This window comes from Dermochelys coriacea, chromosome 2, assembly GCF_009764565.3.
Source record: "Dermochelys coriacea isolate rDerCor1 chromosome 2, rDerCor1.pri.v4, whole genome shotgun sequence".
NCBI lineage: Eukaryota > Metazoa > Chordata > Testudines > Dermochelyidae > Dermochelys > Dermochelys coriacea.
This window is the reverse complement of record NC_050069.1, coordinates 197,591,221-197,612,509: the sequence shown is the minus strand read 5'-3', so window position 1 is coordinate 197,612,509 and position 21,289 is coordinate 197,591,221. Positions and strand designations below refer to the sequence as shown.

The 21,289-nt window shown below is 40.2% G+C and overlaps 1 protein-coding gene across 1 annotated transcript in view; it reads left to right on the top strand.

The window, feature by feature from the left end:
* Nucleotides 1–21,289, top strand: part of ZCWPW2 (zinc finger CW-type and PWWP domain containing 2) — a 124,918-nt gene that overhangs the window by 92,482 nt on the left and 11,147 nt on the right. The window contains 1 exon segment of the mRNA XM_043509000.1: nt 8,856–8,977. Within this exon segment, the coding sequence (XP_043364935.1) occupies nt 8,856–8,977 (122 nt within the window).

Here is a 21,289-nt window from a genome sequence, read left to right as displayed (position 1 = left end):
GAATAATATTTACATACATTTAGCATCTTAAATATATTTAAGCTTTTGATTCTCTTTTGTGTTGAAAAGATTGTCTTTGATGAACAATAATATTTTAGCATACAAGCTGTACATATACAGAACAAAAAAAAATTCCAAGACACCTGTTGCTGCAATGTTAAATTCTCCTTAGAGTCATTGTGCACATATACATTCCATTGTCAGAGATATGTCAGAGACTTTTGCCAGCAGTAGTAGTGGGTGGCTCACGCACCCCTGCCATTTTGTGCTCCAAAGGGTTGTGGCTGTTGCCTCCCTTTCAGTCCCTTCTTACCATCCATGTCAAGAGATGGGGCTTCCTGTTTTGAGCTTCGATTTTCTTTACTTGCCGGATTTTAAAAAATATATTGTACATATTTTTTCATAGATTTACTGTTGTAGGTTAGTTAGAATTAGTTAGATAGTTCACTCTTTGTGCTCTGGATGTCTCTTATCATGCAGAGATCCCCAGGTCATAAACAGTGTGCCACCTGCAGGGCAGTAACATCTGTGAGTGATAGGTACTCGAGCTGTCTTGGAAGAGAGACATGTTAGGGACAAATGTCCAGACGTACCTTTTTCCCAGCAAGGACCAAAAAGTTGAAGGAATTCCTTATCAATATTCATTTGCTTGAGAAGTCGATGCACCCCACTTCAGAGCCTAACCCTGACTACAAAGGAAGGGAGAGTTCTTCTATGTGGAGTGCATCTCTGGTTGCTCAGGCCCCAAAAACAAAATCTGGATAAAAGAGATTGTCGTCTTCTTCTCCTGCAGCTTCCTCAAAGCAGAGGAAGTTTCCTTCGCCATCTGAAGCTGATAGACCATCTAGGTCTTCTATGTTGACCCACAAATGGGACAGATCATCTAAAAGTCCTTCGTTACTGAATTGAAGTCTGGTCATAAACACCGTCTACCAGTACTGTTTGACGTAGCACTATCAACTCTAGTGGGGCCATCAAGACAGGTACCTTCATCATCTTCTACTCGAGCACTATCAGGTGCTGTCTGTGGAGCACTTACCTCCAATTACAGTAATGTTGATGTCACAAGCATTCTTTGTGACAAAAGGCTTATTGTGCCTTTTTGTGCCTAATTCACTGTCTGGTATCAATGGCAGCAGTTTCATCCACATCAGCACTGTCCACCTTGTCTGCTCAGTCAGCACTGTTGGCACCATCTGTAATGCTGGCCCCATTGGTGCAATCCATATACCAGTCAGCATTTCGTCCTCTGCTCTAGGTTCCACCTGAACAAATAGAGTCCGCTTTGACACTGGTAGTATTGCCTGTGCAGCAGCATGCCTCACCAGGGCTGAAGCATCTGCTGACACCCACTGGAGCAGCTTCTCCATTTCTTGAAGAGAGCTACATCATCTTCTCCTCAGATTCGAAGCATGACCAACGCATTTCTCCTGCAAGGTCTTTTAAATCATCTTAGAGATCACATTCTAGCGATACTGCTCAGACCCGTGGGATGGAACAGGAATACTACACTTATAGGGATATTGCAGTTTAGTGTCCATCACTGTGGGTAGTACAGAGATTGGATTACCAGCCCTTGCCATACTGGGCATGCTGGACTTCTCCCAGAGCTTCTAGATACCCATCTGCAATGTGGTCCAGAAGAAAGTCTGCATCTCAAGCGCCTATTCCTGTTAGAGAAGATCCAGTCCATCAGTCATCCCCAACATTGGGATTAACTAAGGAAGAGGAACACAGGGTGGAACCCACAGATCTAGCTCCTCATGTTTCTTCCTTGATGAGGTTGTAACACCAGAATCTTCCTCAACGCCTCCTGAAGACTTTAAGATCTTAACCTACCTACCCCATCCCTTTTCAGGGTCCGATCTCACAAGGCTGTTTTACTTCAAGAAGTATAATCTGTTCTGGAATTGGGAGCAACAGAGGAAGTTCCTCACCAGCACAAAGGGAAGGGCTTCTGTTCCCATTACTCCCCACACACACACCCCTACACCCTGGGCTCCAAAAAAAAAAAAAAAAAGAGGTGGCCTAAGGCCTGTTTTGGATTTGAGAAATCTGAATAAATTCATCAAGAAAATAATATTTCAGGGTGGTCATCCTCTCATCTGTTATTCTTTCCCTGGAGATTGGTATGCTGCTCTCAGTTTGCAGGACACTTTCTTTCACATAATAATACATCTAGGACACAGAAAATTATCTTGATTCATTGTCGGGAATGCAGACTGACAGTACGCAGTGTTGCCCTTTGGTCTGTTGCAGGGTTTGGTTCCTGGGTTGGTGGTTTTGTTCTTAAAACTACAGTACCCACCTCGATCACAGACCTAAGAGTGGCTATACTTCAACAAAAAAGCTTCAAAAACAGACTCCAACGAGAGACTGCTGAATTGGAATTAATTTGCAAACTGGATACAATTAACTTAGGCTTGAATAGAGACTGGGAATGGATGAGTCATTACACAAAGTAAAACTATTTCCCCATGGTATTTCTCCCTCCCACCCCACCCCCCACTGTTCCTCTGATATTCTTGTTAACTGCTGGAATTAGCCTACCTGCTTGTCACCATGAAAGGTTTTCCTCCTTCCCCCCCCTGCTGTTGGTGATGGCTTATCTTAAGTGATAACTCTCCTTACAGTGTGTATGATAAACCCATTGTTTCATGTTCTCTGTGTGTGTGTATATAAATCTCTCTGTTTTTTCCACCAAATGCATCCGATGAAGTGAGCTGTAGCTCACGAAAGCTTATGCTCTAATAAATTTGTTAGTCTCTAAGGTGCCACAAGTACTTCTTTTCTTTAGACCTAAAAGTGGCAATTCTTCAACAAAAAAAATTCAAAAACAGACTCCAACGTGAAACTCAGACCTGGAATTAATTTGCAAACTGGACACCATCAAATTAGGCCTGAATAAAGACTGGGAGTGGTTGGGTCATTACAAAACCTAAACCTAATTTCCCCCATACTAATTTCTCCCTACTGTTACTCACAACTTCTTGTCAACTGTTTGAAATGGGCCACTCTCATTACCACTACAAAAGTTATTTTTCCTCCCTTGGTATCCTACTGTTAATTGAATTGTCTCATTCAACTGACCTCACACTTGGTAAGGCAACTCCCATCTTTTCATGTATTTATACCTGCTCCTGTATTTTCCACTCCATACATCTGATGAAGTGGGTTCTAGCCCATGAAAGCTTATGCCCAAATACATTTGTTAGTCTCTAAGGTGCCACAAGGACTCCTCGTTGTTGTTGCTGATACAGACTAACACAGCTACAACTCTGAAACCTTTCCACTAGAGTTCATTCCACTTCATCAGCCTTTTTGAACAACATACCTATAGTGGACATTTGCAAAGCAGCAACACGGTCATCACCTACCTTCTCCAGACACTACACTTTTAGTTAAGCTTCCTGAGCTGAAGTGAACTTTGGCAAGGTGATGCAGCAGGCTCTCTTCAAATAATTAAAGTTCCACCGTCCTCAAGGGTAACTTTTGCTGAGTCGCTTACAGTTGAATGTGTATGTGCACAACTATTCAGAGGAGCAAAAATGGTTACATACCTGTACAGTTAACTATTGTTCTTTGAGATATGTTATGCACATATACATTCCATGTCCCTTCTGCTTCCCTGTTACTTTGAGTCTTTGTGAAGGAATGGAGAGGGCAGCAGGGCCACAGTCATTTTATGCCCTCAGCTCCATGCACAAGTGTGGGAAGGGGCACATGTGCCACCCACCAGTACGGCTGGCAAAAGTCTCTAACTTGAATACATTGGGCACAGATACACCTACAGTGGAATATGTATATGTTCACCACACATCTCAAAGAACAATAGTTATTGTACAGGTAAATAATTTTTTAATCATTATTTTAATAGTTTTAACACAGTGTGTATTACAAAACCAAGTAAAGATCTTAACAGTTAGCATCCACATCTGAGTGCTTTAGTCTCAATGACATATTCAGCATGATATAGGAAAGTTGTGGCAGATCAGGGACAGAGTCCATTCTCCTCAGTCCCAGTCAGTGTCTCATAGCATCTGATCATGTAATTAAAGACTGTATCATTCATCTGTGTTTCTTAGTGTTTTGTTGAGGTGGCTGTGCAAGAGTTGCTCCGTTTTACAGAGAGAATAACTAAACACATACATTTGGCTTAATCTAATTGAGAGACAATGTGGCTAAATTAGTGAGATTTAGATCTTCCATAGGAGAGATCTGGGTCCTATTCCCAGCTCTGTCAGAAATTATCTTTCAGGAATGATCACGTGCAATCTCTCAGATCATCAGTTAACTCATCTAACCTCTTAAGGTAATGGCCTAAGTGAATATGGGCTGTGAAGGATACAGTTGTTAACAATGATCAGTGGAAGGGGGGAGACTCAAATCATCATGTCCTGGGTTCCCAGTCCAGTACATCTTCACCTAAGCCAAGAAGTATTTTGTCTGTGTCTTGTTTTGAGCTCTGGCTTTGTGCATTTCATATGTAGGAGGACAAAGAAAAAAACAAAACAAAACAAAACAAAGGGTTATATTAGAAAGTGTTGGAGTACCTGAACTATATGTGTTGTTAGTTGGGCTGGGTTAATTTTTTCAGACTAATAGTTTATTACACACACACACACACACACACACACACACACACACATATCTATCTCCTGGGAAAAAAAAAACCACAGCAGTTTGGTTGACTCAAAACTATTCACAAATTTGATGTAAATAATTCCAACCAAAAATATTTTGGTGGTGGTAGCAGTGGCTAATTACTTATAATATTTAGCCCAGTGGTTAGGGAATTCACTGGGGATGTGGAAGACTGAGGTTCAATTCCCCACTCTGCCTGATGTGGAAAAGAGATTTGAAAATACTCTCCTATCTCTCAGTAGAGTACCTTACCACAGCATTATGGGATATTTTGCAGTGGTCTCTCTTAGTCTTTCCTGTGGAAGTTCTAGTTTTTATTGGAGCACAGATGTGAATTTGCCTCTCCCATGTTCTAGGTGAGTGCCCTAGCCACCGGGCTACAGTCATTCATTTGCTCTGTCTTTCTGATCCAATGACTATTCATTGCCATTATGAATAATTGTGAATTGACATTATGAATGACATTGACTGCTATACCATAGACTGATATCACCATCACCTCTTCCTCTTCTTCCTCCTGCTGCTTTGTGAATCTAGCCCTTTAAAGATGTCTGAAATAGAACATTCAACCAAAAGCAGTTTTTTTTTTCAATTTTGCCAAAACATTTTGCAATTTTTGGATTCAGTTAATTTAGAACTGATTTTTATTTAATTGACAGCAAAAAAAAAAAGTCAGTTATTCACCCTATGCCAGTTCCTACTGCTCCATCTATAATGAATGTGTCCTCTGAATAAACAAACAGTAGGCAAAGTAACCTCAGAATTACAAAGAGTGTTTTTCAATATGACATGAAAAGCATTACAAAGAAAGAATAATTACAACAGCCCGATGATTATACTGAAATCACTGTAGGTGGAGTCCCAGTAGTTTATTTGTCAACAATTTAAACCTTTTATATCAGTTCTATATTCTATTCTGATTAGACTAATTATTCATGTGCTTTCCAGTGAAACAGTTGATAGACAGAACTAGGATATCAAAATAGCTGCTTCACTTAATGAAATACATTAAAGATTGCTTGGACTACTGGAAACACTTCACAGCTACTTCCATATGGTATATTATAGAGCTAAAACTTAATATTTTGGATTGACTCAGTTATATAGTTTGTGTTCTCACTGGTGCTGCACCTGGAATTACAGCACATAAACATATAAGAAAATATGTCTAGCTCTGGAACAAACTCTGCATTGCATTGTTACAGCTATAAAATAGACTGAATTGTGATTAATCTGTTATTTGCCCAGATTTACTTGTCTTGTATCCCAGGTTAGGCTAGATACAGTCTAATATGAAAAATGCTCCAGAATATTGGCTGGAAATGTCATTTTTATAAGCACATCTTTCAGAAGAATTCTCCTGTCCTCAGCTATTGTCCGGATATATGGTCTGAAATGCAAAAAATAAAATTCCTGACAATTCTATACCTACTTCACTTGAGCACACTAAATTCAGAATTCCCCAGAGTTTATCAGGATTAAGCTTTCAATTATTGGGAAATTCCTGGCATCATACATTTCTTTGATTTAAAAGAAAAAAAATAATGTTTAGATAGGAAACATTTTGGATCCCCAAAACTCCTTTTCTACAATAGGCTCCATGGCATTATAGTTAACACAGATACTCTGTTTGGGCCTTTCTCAGCCCAAGAACAACTCCTCATACAAAGTAGAAAAGGAAAGGCCTTTCATCTTCTCTTTGCTCAATCCTACTAAGGTCTCTATGGGACAAAAATCTTCATTTATGTGACTGGACAGTATAAGGTTTTGGCAGAATACTAGCAAACAGTACACTGTATAAAATGTAACATCTTGTATTTTTCAGTTTTGTAAAACAAGTTGGGATACAGTTCATATGAAAGATTATATAAAAATGTATGTATGTATCTATGTAATTGTAAAGTTTGTTACCCTTATTCCTCATAAGCACTACTTACATCGGGGTGGCCAACCTGAGCCTGAGAAGGAGCCAGAATTTACCAATGGACATTGTTAAAGAGCCACAGTAATACGTCAACAGCCCCCATCAGCTCCCCACCTCTGCTCCCAGCGCCTCCCACCGGCAACTCTGCTGATCAGCGCCTCCCTCTCCCTCCCACACCTCCCAATCAGCTGTTCTGTGACGTTTAGTGGCGTGCGGGAGGCTCGGGGTGGGGGAGGAGGAAGGGCATGGCAAACTCAGGGGAGGGGGCGGGAAGGGGTGGAGTGGTGGCAGGGCCTGTGGCAGAGCCAGAGGTTGAGCAGTGAGCACCCCCAGGCACATTGGAAAGTTGGCGCCTGTAACTCCAGCCCCAAAATCGATGCCTATACAAGGAGCTGCGTATTAACTTCTGAAGAGCCACATGTGGCTCCGGAGCCACAGGTTGGCCATCCCTGACTTACATGATTAGTCCAAGAAAAACACATATTAATGATTGGAAACACATTAAAATGTTATACTAAATTTATTGAATAACATATAAACTACACCTAGTGAAAATGATGATTCAGCTACCAGCCAAAAACACTGTGGTAATATTGATGATATTCATTACATGAGAAGAGCTGAAGAAGAGTTTTGTGAAGCTTGAAAGCTTGTCTCTTTCATCAACAAAAACTGGGCCAATAAAAGATATTACTTCACCACCTTGTCTCTCACATATCCTGGAACCAACATGGCTACAACTGCAATATATCAGTAATGTCAGACTTTCCATGAAAAAAGAAAAGGAGTACTTGTGGCACCTTAGAGATTAACAAATTTTTTAGAGCATAAACTTTCGTGAGCTACAGCTCACTTCATCGGATGCATTTGGTGGAAAAACGTTTTTCCACCAAATGCATCCGATGAAGTGAGCTGTAGCTCACGAAAGCTTATGCTCTAAAAAATTTGTTAGTCTCTAAAGTGCCACAAGTACTCCTTTTTGTGAATACAGACTAACATGGCTGCTACTCTGAAACCTTTCCATGAAAAGACATTTTTAGGGTTTATGAAGCTGGTACTGTTGTGCAGACATCCATGTGGGCTTTACTGCACATTTTGACCAGAGAAGTTGGTACAATTATTGTTATAGTCATTTATGAGGGTAGCATGTAATAAGTTTATTTGAGAAGGCCTTCTTCTGGCAGCGTCTAAAGCCTCAGTAAGGTGAGATGAAATGGTCCCACCTAGAAATTAAATTGGTTCAACTAACCTTAAACCTGAGGTTGCACTTAATACTTTATTAGCACAACAGAATCTCGTTATAATCTTATCAAAGCTGTTTACAGAATATCTTGCTTTAGAACATCTTCCTGCATTCTTTTTTCTTCCAGCTTCTCTTTAAAAATAATTACATTAAATAAAATGTTTCTAACATTTTTCACTAAAACCTACAGTGTTGAAACAAAAATAAAAGTTTTGCGCCAAATACTGTTAATTGAATTTACTTAATTTCAAATCAACTTTCACAGTGAAAAACTTTTGTGTTACACACTGGAAGGAAACAAGCTGGTCAGAAGGGACTGTTTGAGCTTTCTCATGGTAGCGTTGTGTTGTGTCCATTTATGGAAAGATGGGAGATGACCTCATGTGGCCTCCTGCCCCTATATTCCTGCTGCCTTTGGAAAAGGCTGCTTGCAGCTGCCATCATCCTATTTCTGTAGGAAGGAGAAAAAAGACGACCAGTGACCTGTCTCCAAAGAGCTCTGCTTCAGCAGAGCTTCTGGCGTTGTGAGTTATGTTGCATTTTGTATCTCCTTTCAGAGATATTCTATCCAGAAAGCTCAAGATATATTTTGTATATTTTGTAAAGTAATTTAAGAAGCAACTTTTTATTTTTGTTTAAAAAATGTTCAGGCAAGTTTCTACCCATATCTGGTATAACAGTGCTATACAAATTGCAAGAATTTTGTATAATAAGATAACTCTCTTACTATTCTTCACTTAATCTTGACAAGTTGTGTTGATTTCAAATCATTAAAGATCAAAGGATAAATTGTTCTCACATTTGAAGCCAGTAAAGTTACTTTGGATTTTCACCAGTTTCAGTGATAGCGGAATTTAGCCCCATATGATTTTACCACAGGAAACCCATTTTCTTTCCATATTTGGAGTAATGATTTCTCTGTAGATTCTCTGTATCTGTTCCCCACTGTTTTAATTGACTGAGTAATAAATACTATTTCATTAATAATGTTGCATTAATATACATATATATTTTAGCTAACTTATGTATTTTGTTGTTTATTAGTTGTCTCTGAGACAGAAGTTATATTAAAAGATCTTGAACAAATTCTCAGGCGTGTTGCAGACCCTTTAAAAACAGCTTGTGGGTTGTATGGAAATGGAGAGGGAAAAGATACAGGAGAAAAGGTATGAATTATACATGGTATTGCTAACTAGTTCCTGGAAACATTTTTAATTTTAGTGGAATTTATGCTAGTGCTTAAGAAAGACACTTTTAAATATGTTTTAATGGCTATATAATGTATTTCTGAAAACAATGCATACTGCCCACTTTTGAATGCTATATATTTAATTAATTTGTAATAATGATATAAAATAAAATTGTTTAAAGAGCATATTTAATACAAACCAGTTTCACTGTATCCTACATTTAAAACAGAAGATATATGAAATTAATATTCATGATTGAAATCCCACTCTCAGGGAGATGCATCCACTGATATCCCCATTATTAATTATACTGCAGATGTCTGCATGTGGACAGACAAGTAGATCTCGCTTGAAATACTCGTATACGTATATTTCAAATTTGGGTGTAGTATATCTAGCTAGGAGATGGCCTCTAGAGATCCACACTCTCCCTATACATGGTCCAGGATCACCAAATAGCTAATCTTGTATCTGCAACACACTTAATAAGTTACCTTCTTTATTCAAGGGCCCGTTTAGCTAATGTTTACTTTGTTTCCCCTCTATTTAAGTGTTAATAAAAAAAGCATCTTATCAGATTGTCTTTGAGTGATTGTCCACATCTGTTGCATTATTGGTGCACATACACAACATGTGTGTGAGAGGGCAATCTTTTAAAATAGCATTGTCTTTCAGGGTCATGTCTGCACCCTCTGGTGCTCCATATCTGAGGTCATAAAGGTGAGGTGACAGCAAGCAACCTTCAGTTCCTTCTTACTGCCGAGGGCTACAAGATGGAACATCTTCAGTGTCTATGCTCAATGTGCAATTGATATTCTAAGTTAGTTCTTAATTAGTTCTCTAGCTATAGTTGGTTTTGTTTAAGCCCATTGGCGAAAAAGAAAAGGAAAAAAAGAAAGGGCGAAAAATCCTCTTCAAATTAAGGATATGTTTTGGAACCAGACCTTGCCCCAGACATAGTCAAGTCAAAGTCTCCTAGATTCAAGACCTATCTCTCTTGGGAGGCAGCTGTTCTTATTATGGACACCCTAACTGCCTCTTCTGCCTTGGGGAAGTACCTATATCATGCAAGTTTCTCTATGCTGCTTCTTTTCCAAAAGGATCCAAAAGCAAGGGAATCCCACCTGAAGCTTTTCCTCTTAGAGAAGCCCATGATGGCCTTGTTGTCTCCTGAAGGAGAGACCAAATTACTGGATCACACCAGCTCTGTGAGTTCTCCGGTGTCTACCCCAGGCACTAGTGGTAATTTGGCACTGAGGAAGTCCCACTCCTCTACTGTGGAGTCAACCAGAGCTTCCCTACCCTCCTTCACTCAACACTGAAGAGAGAGGGCGCTTACTGGTGACCACAGACACAGATCTCTCTCTCTGTCACTGAGCAGATCTACCTTAGGAGGCAGTTCAAGGCCCAGATTGGAGCCTGCTGATGCTTCGACACTGAAGGGTCACCCAATTGTCTTAATGCAGCTTGGAGAAACTACTTTCATGCCTGGTACTGACAAACAAGAATCAAAGCATCTGACACTAAAGCAACTGGAACTGAAATTTTAAATGGCAGAGTTTCCCATGCCAGCACCAAAGCTCCTTGCACTAAAGAATCCAGTCAGTCCTGGTATCACACTTCTGGTACCTGCAATGGAGCACCTAGCACTTCACTTTATTGTACCAACCTCACTCCTCAAGGTGGAGGGAACACTACCCTCTCTTTTTGTGGTACCCATAACATTTATAGTACCAGAATACCTAATGGTCTCAGACTAATCAGAGTCACCATTTCTGGCCTCCTGGAAGAAACTACTCATTGACCCCAGCCCTGATACTGATACAAAAATTTTTTGGACCCTCATGAACTCTTGAAAGATAGTCTCTGCCAGTGAAAGATTTATATTCCTTCTCCTCCACTTCAGAAGTGTCAGAAGTGATGTCACCAATATATTTCCCTCAGTAGATGCCCTGTGAACCAGACAGAGAATCCAATGGGCACACTTACAGAAGAGGGCACAGAGACACTTGAGAAAAGCATCTCTTGTGGTATCCTCTTATGGCACTGCTGTACCAGCAGAGCGACAACTAGCTACAAAGACCTCATTACAAGCTGCCTCAATGTCTGTGATACAACAGCTTGTGGTATGGTGACTGCAATAATGATGCACAGGACCTCCTGTTTACAGTCCTTGGGAATTCCAGAAGAGGTCCAAACAAACATTGAGGCCCTTCTCTTTGAGGGTTGTGATCTTTTCAACAAGAACTGACAAAGTCTTGCACACACTAAAGGACTTGAGAGCCACCTTATACTCCTAGGCATGTACATGCTGGCTCTCAGAAGGAAACAGCGTCAGCTTCAGAAATATCAGAGATGGAGGCAAGCTTCCCAATGCTATTATGGATACACAGATCCAAGCCTGAGAGGAAGAGAGAGAGTTTTCAGAGGCAGAGACCCTCTGCCTCTTCCTCTTCCACTGCACACCCTGCATTCACACTGTGCCAGCAAGTTTGATGGTAGGGTCAAGAGTCTCTTAGAACATCTAGCTTCTCCTTCTCACTCCCCACCCCCTTTTGGAGCCACCTGTTTCTTATTGAGAAGCCTGGAAGCAGATAACCTCATACCAATGGGTCCTGGAAACAGTGAACAAAGGTACTCCATTCAGTTTTAATCCCTCCCTCTACACATATCCCCTTCCTTATCCTCCTTCAGGGTTCCATTTCATGAAATATTGCTAAGAAAGGAAGTGAGGCAGTAGAAGAAGTGCATGTAGAATTACAGGGAAATTTATTCTCATTATTTCCTACTCCCAAAGAAGAAAGGGGGCTGGCGTTCTATTCTGTAACTTAGATGACTCAATAAATTCATCCATTGTTTCCAGTTCAGGATGGTGACTCTAACATTTATAATTCCTACCCTAGATCCTCAAAATTGGTTCACAGCTCTCAATTTAAAAGATATCTACTTCCGTATTGCTATTCACCCAGCCCATAGGTATACCTCAGGTTACTAAAGGAAAAAATTCATTATCAGTAGAGAGTGCTCTCCTTTGGTCTCTCCATGGCTTCAAATATTTTCACCCATTATCTAGTAGAAGTGGCAGCACACCTGAGAAGACAAGGGATTCAAGTCTACCCATGCTTAGATAACTGGGTAATTTGAGGGCAGTCATCTCAATAGGTGCACAGCTCAGTCCAAGTAACCCTGTAACTCTCCACTGCTTTAGGCCTCAGATTCAACAGAGGAAAATCTACTTTTAGCTTTACTCAAATAATTGAGTTCATAGGAGCAGTACTGGAGTCCACAGTGGCAAAGGTCTACCAACCACAGGATAGGTTCCTCACCATTCTAAGTCTCATTGATCAACTTCAGGCCCACCCAAAGACATAGGTCATGACTTGCTTCAGGCTCACGGGACACATGGCCTCCTGTGTTTACATGACATAATTTATGAGACTTCACCTGTGCTCCATGCAAGGATGGTTGAGAGCAATATATCTTCCCAGCAGACACCCCATACATGTTGGTCACAATTCCTCAGGAAGTCCTCACCTCATCAGATTGGTGGAAGGACACTCTAGACATGTACAGCAGAGTGCCATTCCCACCACCTCTTCCCACTGAAATGTTGGTGTCCAAAACACTCACACTAGGATGGGAGTGCACTTCAGAGTCAGGGACTCTGGTTCCCTCAGGAGTTGAAACTTCACATACATATCCTGGTGAGAACTGTTCATCTATCATGGTGACAGCCAATGCTATGTACTACATCAAGAAATGAGGCAGAGCATGCTAGTTGCCTCATTGTCATGAAGCAATCCACTGCTGGGACTGTTGTATCAGCCCTCAAGTCACACCAGTGGCTCTATACCTCCCATACCTTGAAAATACACTAGCAGATCAGATCAGCAGACAATACTCAAACAGTCACAAATAGTCAATCAAGAATTCTATTCTACAAGATATCTTGCACAAATGGGAATATCCAAGAAGAGACCTTGCTTCAGACCAGAACAAGAAGTGTTAGAGATTCTGGTTCAGAATGGCAGCCATTCCAGGCTCTCTGTCAGATGACTTCCTGACTTCATGGACTCTAGGACTCATGTATGCCTACCATCCCATTCCTTTGATACTGAGGGTCCTGAGGAGGCTCAGATAGGACACAAAACTGGTGAGGATGATAACCCCAGCATGGCCCAAACAATTTTGGTATTTGGGCCTGATGACGTTGTCAACACAGCTTCCAGTCATGCTTCTGATACACCTGGGCATCCTAATGCAGACAAAGGGCCAAATCCTGCACCTGGAACCTACACCCCTCCAGCTCACAGCCTGGATGCTGGCTGGTAACCACAGATAGATCTTGCTCCACTGCAATCCAGAATATCTTAGTTTGCAATAGAAAAGACTCAACAAGAATGACTCGTGAATAAATGGAAAAGTTTCTCTATTTGGGTGACACAAAATCATTGACCACCTTGGAAGGCTGCAGCAGCCTCCATTCTCAATTACTTGCTAGCCCATAAGCATTCAGGTCTCTCCATCAGGTCCATAAGAGCATATCTGGCAGATGTTATTCTCTTGCTGAAAACTACACAAACTGGTCACGTGCAACAATGGCCAGGTTTCTCATTCACTTCTTCCCATCAGTCAGAGACTCTGCCTCCTGGGGCCCCCTTATGGTAGGACCACCCTATACGGTATTCCACAGGACAAAGGGACATAAAGACGTCATTTGAAAATTTTACCTAAGATAGTCTATGACTTTAAACTCAACTTGCCAGTTTTCTTTCCCAAACCTCATACTACTCAAGGGAAAGCCAAACTTCACACCTTAGTGTAGGTAAGCCTGGCCTGACATGAGTAATTAAACACATGGGGGGGGAGCCTCCTTTTTGGATGATAGTATTAGGGAGATAAATGAATCATCAGGCTGAAAACAGGACATTTGAGCTAAATAAGATGAGTAAATAGATCAGTAGGCTAAAAAGACAGAATGTCTGAGCCAGCTAAGATAGGAGAGAGAACACCCAGGGAACCATTTACTATGAACAAGATAACAATGGACAAGATAAATTAGGAATGTAGAGATGCGGTAAGGAGTATGTCAAGCATGGACAATGCGTGGACAGAGCATGATGCACAGGGATTGCTTCCTGCAAAGTAACCGAGTCAAAGTGTGGTGCAATGTATAGTAAATGCAATGAGATATGTAACGTATATAAAGGACAAGGTTTCGGTGTAACTTTGGAACTGTGATGTACTCTGCGTCCACCCCCCTACATTTGAGACTGATCAATTCAGGGTAGTGTTGCTGTATGCCAAATAAAGATACCTGAGTGATGAAGTCTGGAGTCAAACTGAGTTCTTGGGAAGCTGAGTGGAAAGAGGTCTTGTAGGGAATTCCAACACTTAGCTGTTGTCAGGTCTCTTGGCAGCCTCTGCAGTTTCTCTTTTGGTGTTCCAATTTCAGAGACTTGTAAAGCAGCTACTTGGAGTTCAGTCCACACCTTCATTCATCACTACTTTTTAACAGAGGGCTCCAGAACTGGTGTCTGCTTTGGCAGAACTGTATTACAATCATTGTTTCAATCAACTACCCCTATGGGACGTGAATTACTGCTTGTGAGTCACCAGAAGTGGAATACATGTGGATAATCACTCAAAGAAGAAAGAGCAATTACTTACCATACAATAACTGTAGTTCTTTAAGACGTGTTGTCCACATGTATTCCACAATGCACTTTCATTTTCTGCTGCTGTGGAGTCCTTGTCAATATGGATTCTGTTTTGGCAAAGGAACTGGAGTGGTTGCATCCATATCACCCTTTATGCCCTCAGCTGTGAAGTCCCAAAGGGCATGTGGAGCACTATTCAAAAGATTCTAGTCTCATTCACATGGGGTGCATGCACACCAGAAGTGAATACATGTGGGATAACAGATCTCAAAGAACCACAGTTACAGTAGGGTAAGTAACTACTTTATGTGAGTAATCCAAAATAATATAAACCAATGGGAAAACTGGCTGATTAAATCATGGTAGTATATCTAAGGAAGCATTACTGAATCCCTTATTATCATGTAATTCTATCTAATGTCCCGTAAATCTACTTTAATTTCCTACCTAAATAATGGAAGAGATGTCTAACAGAAAAATCAGCATGCAACTACAGGATAATAGAAACACATGCAACGAACAGCATATATTTATAAAGAAAAAACAAACAAATTTGATAACTTTTTTATCAAATTATAAAATCAGTTGTAAAAGAGAATTGATTTCATATACGATATCTGAACATTAGTTAAAACATTAGACACTGTTCCTTATAAAATCTTACTTGAAAAATTAATCCAAATTGGATTGAACATGAATGTTCTCACATGAATTGAAAACTGTCTCAGGGATTGTAAATAAAGAGTAATGATAAACTGCATAGGCTAGACATCCATTGGGCTGCTAAAGTACAGAGCCATAAGAGACAACAGGGTATGTGAGCTGATGGCAAATTGATAGAATTACTTACATCTTCTTATAGTTCCATGGTAGTTACAGGCTTACCTGTTAGCAACACAGACCAGAGTTTAAAGGTAAATGTTACATCTGACAGAGAAGTATGTTTTCCACAGTATCTACCCTATTGGCTTGCCACTCTTGTGCTTGTGCTTCCAACCTACTACCAGGAAGGAACCTTTCAAATATTTTGAGCTGTTAAGAATTCATAATGAGTCTTAATGTCTTTTGAAGTGTCTTACTGTCTAACACAGATCATTTCTGATTGTTTTTGGAAACAGAACTTCTTGCACTTCAATAGGCAAGCAGAAGACAACACAAATTTGGTCATCTTAATGTACCCTCTCTACATCAGGGGTGAAAGTGAGCTGGTATCGGCCCGTACGCAGCCCACATTAACATCCCTGCCCCTTTTGCCTCCCCCATCGATGGCCCTGCTGATAGGGTCCGTACCGGCAGGGCTGCAGATGGGAGGGGGGAAGGCGGGAGGGGCAGCAACTTTAAAGTGCAGCTGCGGCAAAGGACCTTGCTTAAAGGCCTACGATGGGGTGGGCAAAGGGATTAGCTGCCCGGGGGCTGGCGATTTAAAAGGCTCTGGGGCTCCGGCCACTGCTGCTGCTACCGCAGCAGCGGCCAGAGCCCCGGGCCCTTTAATCACCACTGGAGCCCCGGGCGGCACGGGCCCGGCAGCCTGGAAATGCTGGCTGGGGGATACTGACCCCCCCCAGTCCCGCCCCTCCCATCCGAGGCCCCTCCCTTACAGGGTCCAGAGGCGGAGCTGGGCCCCAGCCCCCATACCAGTAGTCTTCAGAGTTACGTTCACCCCTGCTCTTCATACATGCACATGATACATCATTTGAAAGCTTATTATGTCTTAAGATGAGGTATGATGTGGATCTGTCAAGTGGTGCCATTACCATAGAAATGGGGTAAACAATGACAACATCAACACGTAAAAATTACCTCTTTGAAATACTTGCATTTGTTTCTGTTAGTTTAATGACTCTATGTAGTATTCAACCTATTGCATCCATCTTTAGATTCTGTCCAGTGCTGGTTTTCTGCAGTTTCACTTATTGTTGTATTCTGTCAAAGACTTCAGTTTTAGTTTTAGCTATGTCAAATCCTTTTAGGACCTGCCTCAAGTACTCAGCTGCCAGTTCATCAAATCTGTGGAATTTGTCTCCAGCCATCATTGTATGACAACCTGGCATCTCTGATGTACACTGTGGTTTCTTTGTTGCATGCTCTTAGCTTATGGATGCTTTCAGCTTGAGCTTCCACCCTGATGTCCTAATTCAGCTTTTCTGTTCTTCTCTTTGTTCCATTAGCATGCACGGGGGACATAGACACAAAGTCTATTGGGAGAGCCTAAGAACAGTTATCATTTAATATATTTGTGTCTTGCTAAGGGTAGGGCTCTGTGGAAAACAGGATATGGCCTGAAAGCTGCTGCGATTGTCCCTCCCTTGCAAGACTTAAATTTGGGTTTCTTGGACATGTGATCAAAAGTTTTGATGCCAGATTTCTGACTGGGCTGAAGAAGCTATGTGTCCCATGAGAATCAAGTGCTCTTCTCACAAATTTCTTCATTTGTTCTTCACAATATCTGCTATTTTCAGTAGAGACTCTTTACATCTGATATTGCCTGCAGTTCAGTAGATATGTTGATAAGCACCTCTTGGATGTGATTCAGGATTAAATGAATTTGTCATATTGTTGAGACATTGTTTGTAAGAGCAGTAATATGCTCTTCATACCTCTTCAGTGCAGGCAAGGACTCATTTGTAAACTTTGTCTTCACTACTTCTTGTTAGGCCATTTCTTTCTCTCTTAGCTTTTGCATATTCCTTAATATGAAACTGTGCATTGCCTATCTGACACTAATTCTGACATATGCTAAGTGTCACTGTATTAAAAGTTAGTTTCTAGAATATTTCAAAGGCTAGTACTGCAGGCATATGGCATACAAGTTAAAACCTTCTAACCAAGCAGATACTACATTATATGTCAAAAGCATACAAAGGGAGAATCATTACATTAGGATTCATGTACATTTATAATTACCGGCTATGCAGTACAAACTATGGGCACACAATCTATGTTACTGGTGCACAAACTTAAGTATGAGACTGATATTTCAGAAAATTTCAATTGAAAATATAGAAAATTATTATAATCACTTGTGAGATACTTTGACAATTAAGATATGCAATGTGAAAACATTTAATGTTAGTATATTGCAAAATGTTGATATTTGCCATTTTTGCCCTGCTAACCGTGTCATCGTTATGGAAAAAATTAAAATTAAAACCAACAAAAAATTTTTTAATACATTGTCATTTGGTAGCTTTGACCAATAAAACACCACATTAAGGGGTTGAAATTTACTTAAAACAGTAAAAATTGTAGTCAGAGTCATGTTGCAGTGTTTCTGGAAATATGCAAAAAATGATACTCATTTTGGGTACCATTGTTTCTCTGTGCTTACAGGCTTATAGCACAGCTTGGAAGTTCCACATCCAACCTCATCTAAACATATATAAAATAAGCTTTCAATTGATATATGATGTAGATGTGTAGTGTGGTACATTAAACACCAGAAATATGGCCCTTTTTGGAAAAGTGCCACCTGCCTACAAGAGGATTGTCTCAATTTATAGCAACATACTCGTAAATCACAGCATCATACTTCTTCATCCTTTACTGTTGTTATACCTAGTGTTAGTCTTTTTTTTTGAAAAGAAATAGTTTTGCAGGATGTTTTATTCTCATGGGCTCTTCTTCAGTGGGATAGCACCTGAAGCCCTTTGAAGCTTTATCCCTGATACTCCATTCCCTTCATAGCCTTTGGAACATTAGTTCCATGCATTGCCACTGCATTCCATGCATTGCCACTGCATTTAAGGTTAGAGTCCTTCTACCCACGCCTTGCAACAGTATCCGGGTACTCCAGTGAACACAGGGCTTAATTAAGTCTTGTTTAGAGCCCTCTTTTTAATTCTAAGGTTGTTTCTCAAAAAACATTGTTCCTTTGATTCTCTTGGGCTGTGGGCCTCTTAGCTCCCCTTTGCTGGGCTTTGTTTTCTAAGTTTTGATTCCATATGCAAGATAAGATGATTCTTTAGGTCAAAATGGTTTCAGAACTGGTAAGGCCGTATTTATTAGCTCTTCCTCTGGGAAAAGTGTTGTGTACCTGTTTGTACTTTAAATGATGGGATTGCCTAGTGCCTCACATAGACTTTTATTTTAGCCAAAGTTTGGAAGCAAGGAATTGGGATAGGCTTGCACTGCCCAAAAATTCTTAGTTAGCCTTGTTACATCCTTTTTTTCTTTAAAAACTTTGTACTTCATGGGGATATGGTGTACAATTATTTGTTGATCCTTGTGGAAATTTGCCATGAGAATTTTGCAATGTGTATTTAATAAAAGTTTCAAAGAATAACTGCTATGATAGGAAAACTTTCAGATCTGTTCAGTTCTGACATAAACTGAATGTCCTTCTAAATTGTCTGTTTTAATTATTCTTGCTAATTACAAAATCATTTGTTTGCAGACAAGGGCTTTTTCCCTTTTTAGCAATTCTCCTATTTACTCTTGCAATAAGTCATAGTACAGGGCGAAAGGCTCTCCCCACTGTGAGATAAATATAAATAGGCTTTGAAAATGGAATCTGGAAGGATGAGTGGCCTCCCTCCTCCAACTTCCTCTTTCCTGTTTATATAGACTCAGTAGAACTGCTACATGACATGGGTAGGGAGGGATTTGACTGGTTGGCTATATATAGCTTTAAATTCACTGGCCATATCCATGCACTTCTCCCTGCACATCCCTCCACCAAGATAGTCACTCCATACTACTGAAGATGAAAGATGGAGTCCCCCAATCTCCCCCCCCAGATAACTATTTCTTAGGAACACAGGAATTGATCAGAGGTCCATTTAGTCCAGTATCCTGACTGTTGATAGTGGCCTAGACCAGATGCTTCAGAGGAAGTGTAAGAAGCCTGGTCCGATGTGGGATAATCTGCATTAGGGATAGAAAAGAGCCCTCTTTTGTGTTTATAAAAGCACATAAGTAGGTTAGCCACCTAACTCCCACCTTATCTGCTTAGGTGCTTTTGTAAATTCCTCTAGGTTCCTATATTCATCTTTAGGTACCTAAATACCTTCGTGAATCAGGCACCTGGTCTCATCCTGATCCTGGAGCTTGACAATCCCTGAAGCACAACGTTTAATATCCTTTCCCAACTTTTATAATTAATTATGAAAACTCTGGATATCCATATAAATATCCAGTCTTTTTCAATCTCATGTTCTTGACCTCAGCTTATTCCTGTGGCAATAAGTTCCAGAAGTTAGTTTATAAAGTGCTTCCTTTTCTTGATTTTGAATGTTCACCTTTTAATTTAATTATCTCCATTGTTCTTAATTATATATTATTATTTATATTATTATTATTATGAGACAAGGAGAACAGAAATTCCTGATCTGCATTCTCTATACCATTCATTGTTTTACATACTTTTATTGTGTCTCTGATCATTTGTCTCCTTTCTAAGGTAAACAATCACAGTCTTTTCAATCTCTGTTCTTGACAGACCTAGATCATTTTTGTCACTCTTCTCTGAACTCCCTCTTAATTCTGCAATATCTTTTTTGAAATGGATAAGGCTGCATCATATATATATACACACACACCCTGAAAGGTGTATCAATACTTTAAAATTTCCCCTCTAATATGCATTATTTTGCATTTATCAACATTGAATTTCATTTACCATTGTGTTGCTCATTCATCTGGCTTGTGTAGGTCTCTCTGACGTTCCCAATAGTCCTTTCTGATCCTGATTAAACTTTGTGTCATCTGGAAATTTTGCTACCACACTGCCCACCCCAACTTTCCAGATCATAAATGAGTATATTGACAAAGGACCTTGTATAGAACCTTGAGGCATACCATTGTTAACTTTTTGCCATGATGAAAATTGACCATGTCATCCTGCATTTTGCCTTCTGTCTCCTAGCCAAGTTTCGATCCATGACAATACTTTGTTTTTCATTCCATAACTACTTAGTTTATTTAGACTTCGAAAAAGCCCTTGACAAGGTTCCTCAAAAGAAGCTACTAACCAAGCTGTCAAGTGGTTCTTTTATCCACTATTTTATTGACTCTTTTATTCACTAAATTATTCATTCTAAGAGTTTAGTGAAACACACTATTTTCCTTTACAGAAAACCTTTTAAAATATAGGTAAATCATTTGCTACCCTCCAATCCTTTGGAACAGTGGCTGTTTTTAATGAGAGCTTGCATATTTTTTAACAGCTCATCTACTTCACACTTAAACTTCTTCAGAATTTCTGGATGTACTCCATTGGGCCTGGTGACTTACACATTTTAAATGATCAGTTTGCTCCATTTCCTCATCTGATACCTCAGTCTCTGAGACTCCCTCATCTTTAGTAGCAGAAAAGAGCAGGTGAGGAGTAGATATCTCCCCAGAATTCTCAGCCATGAAGACTGCAAGAAGACTGCAGTGAGCTTCTCAACATGCATGCATCTTCCTGAATTGCTCCCTTAATTGCATACCTACCAGTTCTTCATCAGCTTCCTGCTTCTCATGTAGTTAAAGAGTTTCTCATTATTTTTGTTTTATGCCTTTAGCTATTTGCTCTTCAAAATCCAGTTTGGTCCTTCTAATTTCCTTTACACTTGCTGCCTACTGTAGTTTATGCTTCTGTTTATTGGTTTCACTAGGATCAGATTTCCAAAGTTTGAAGGATTTCTGT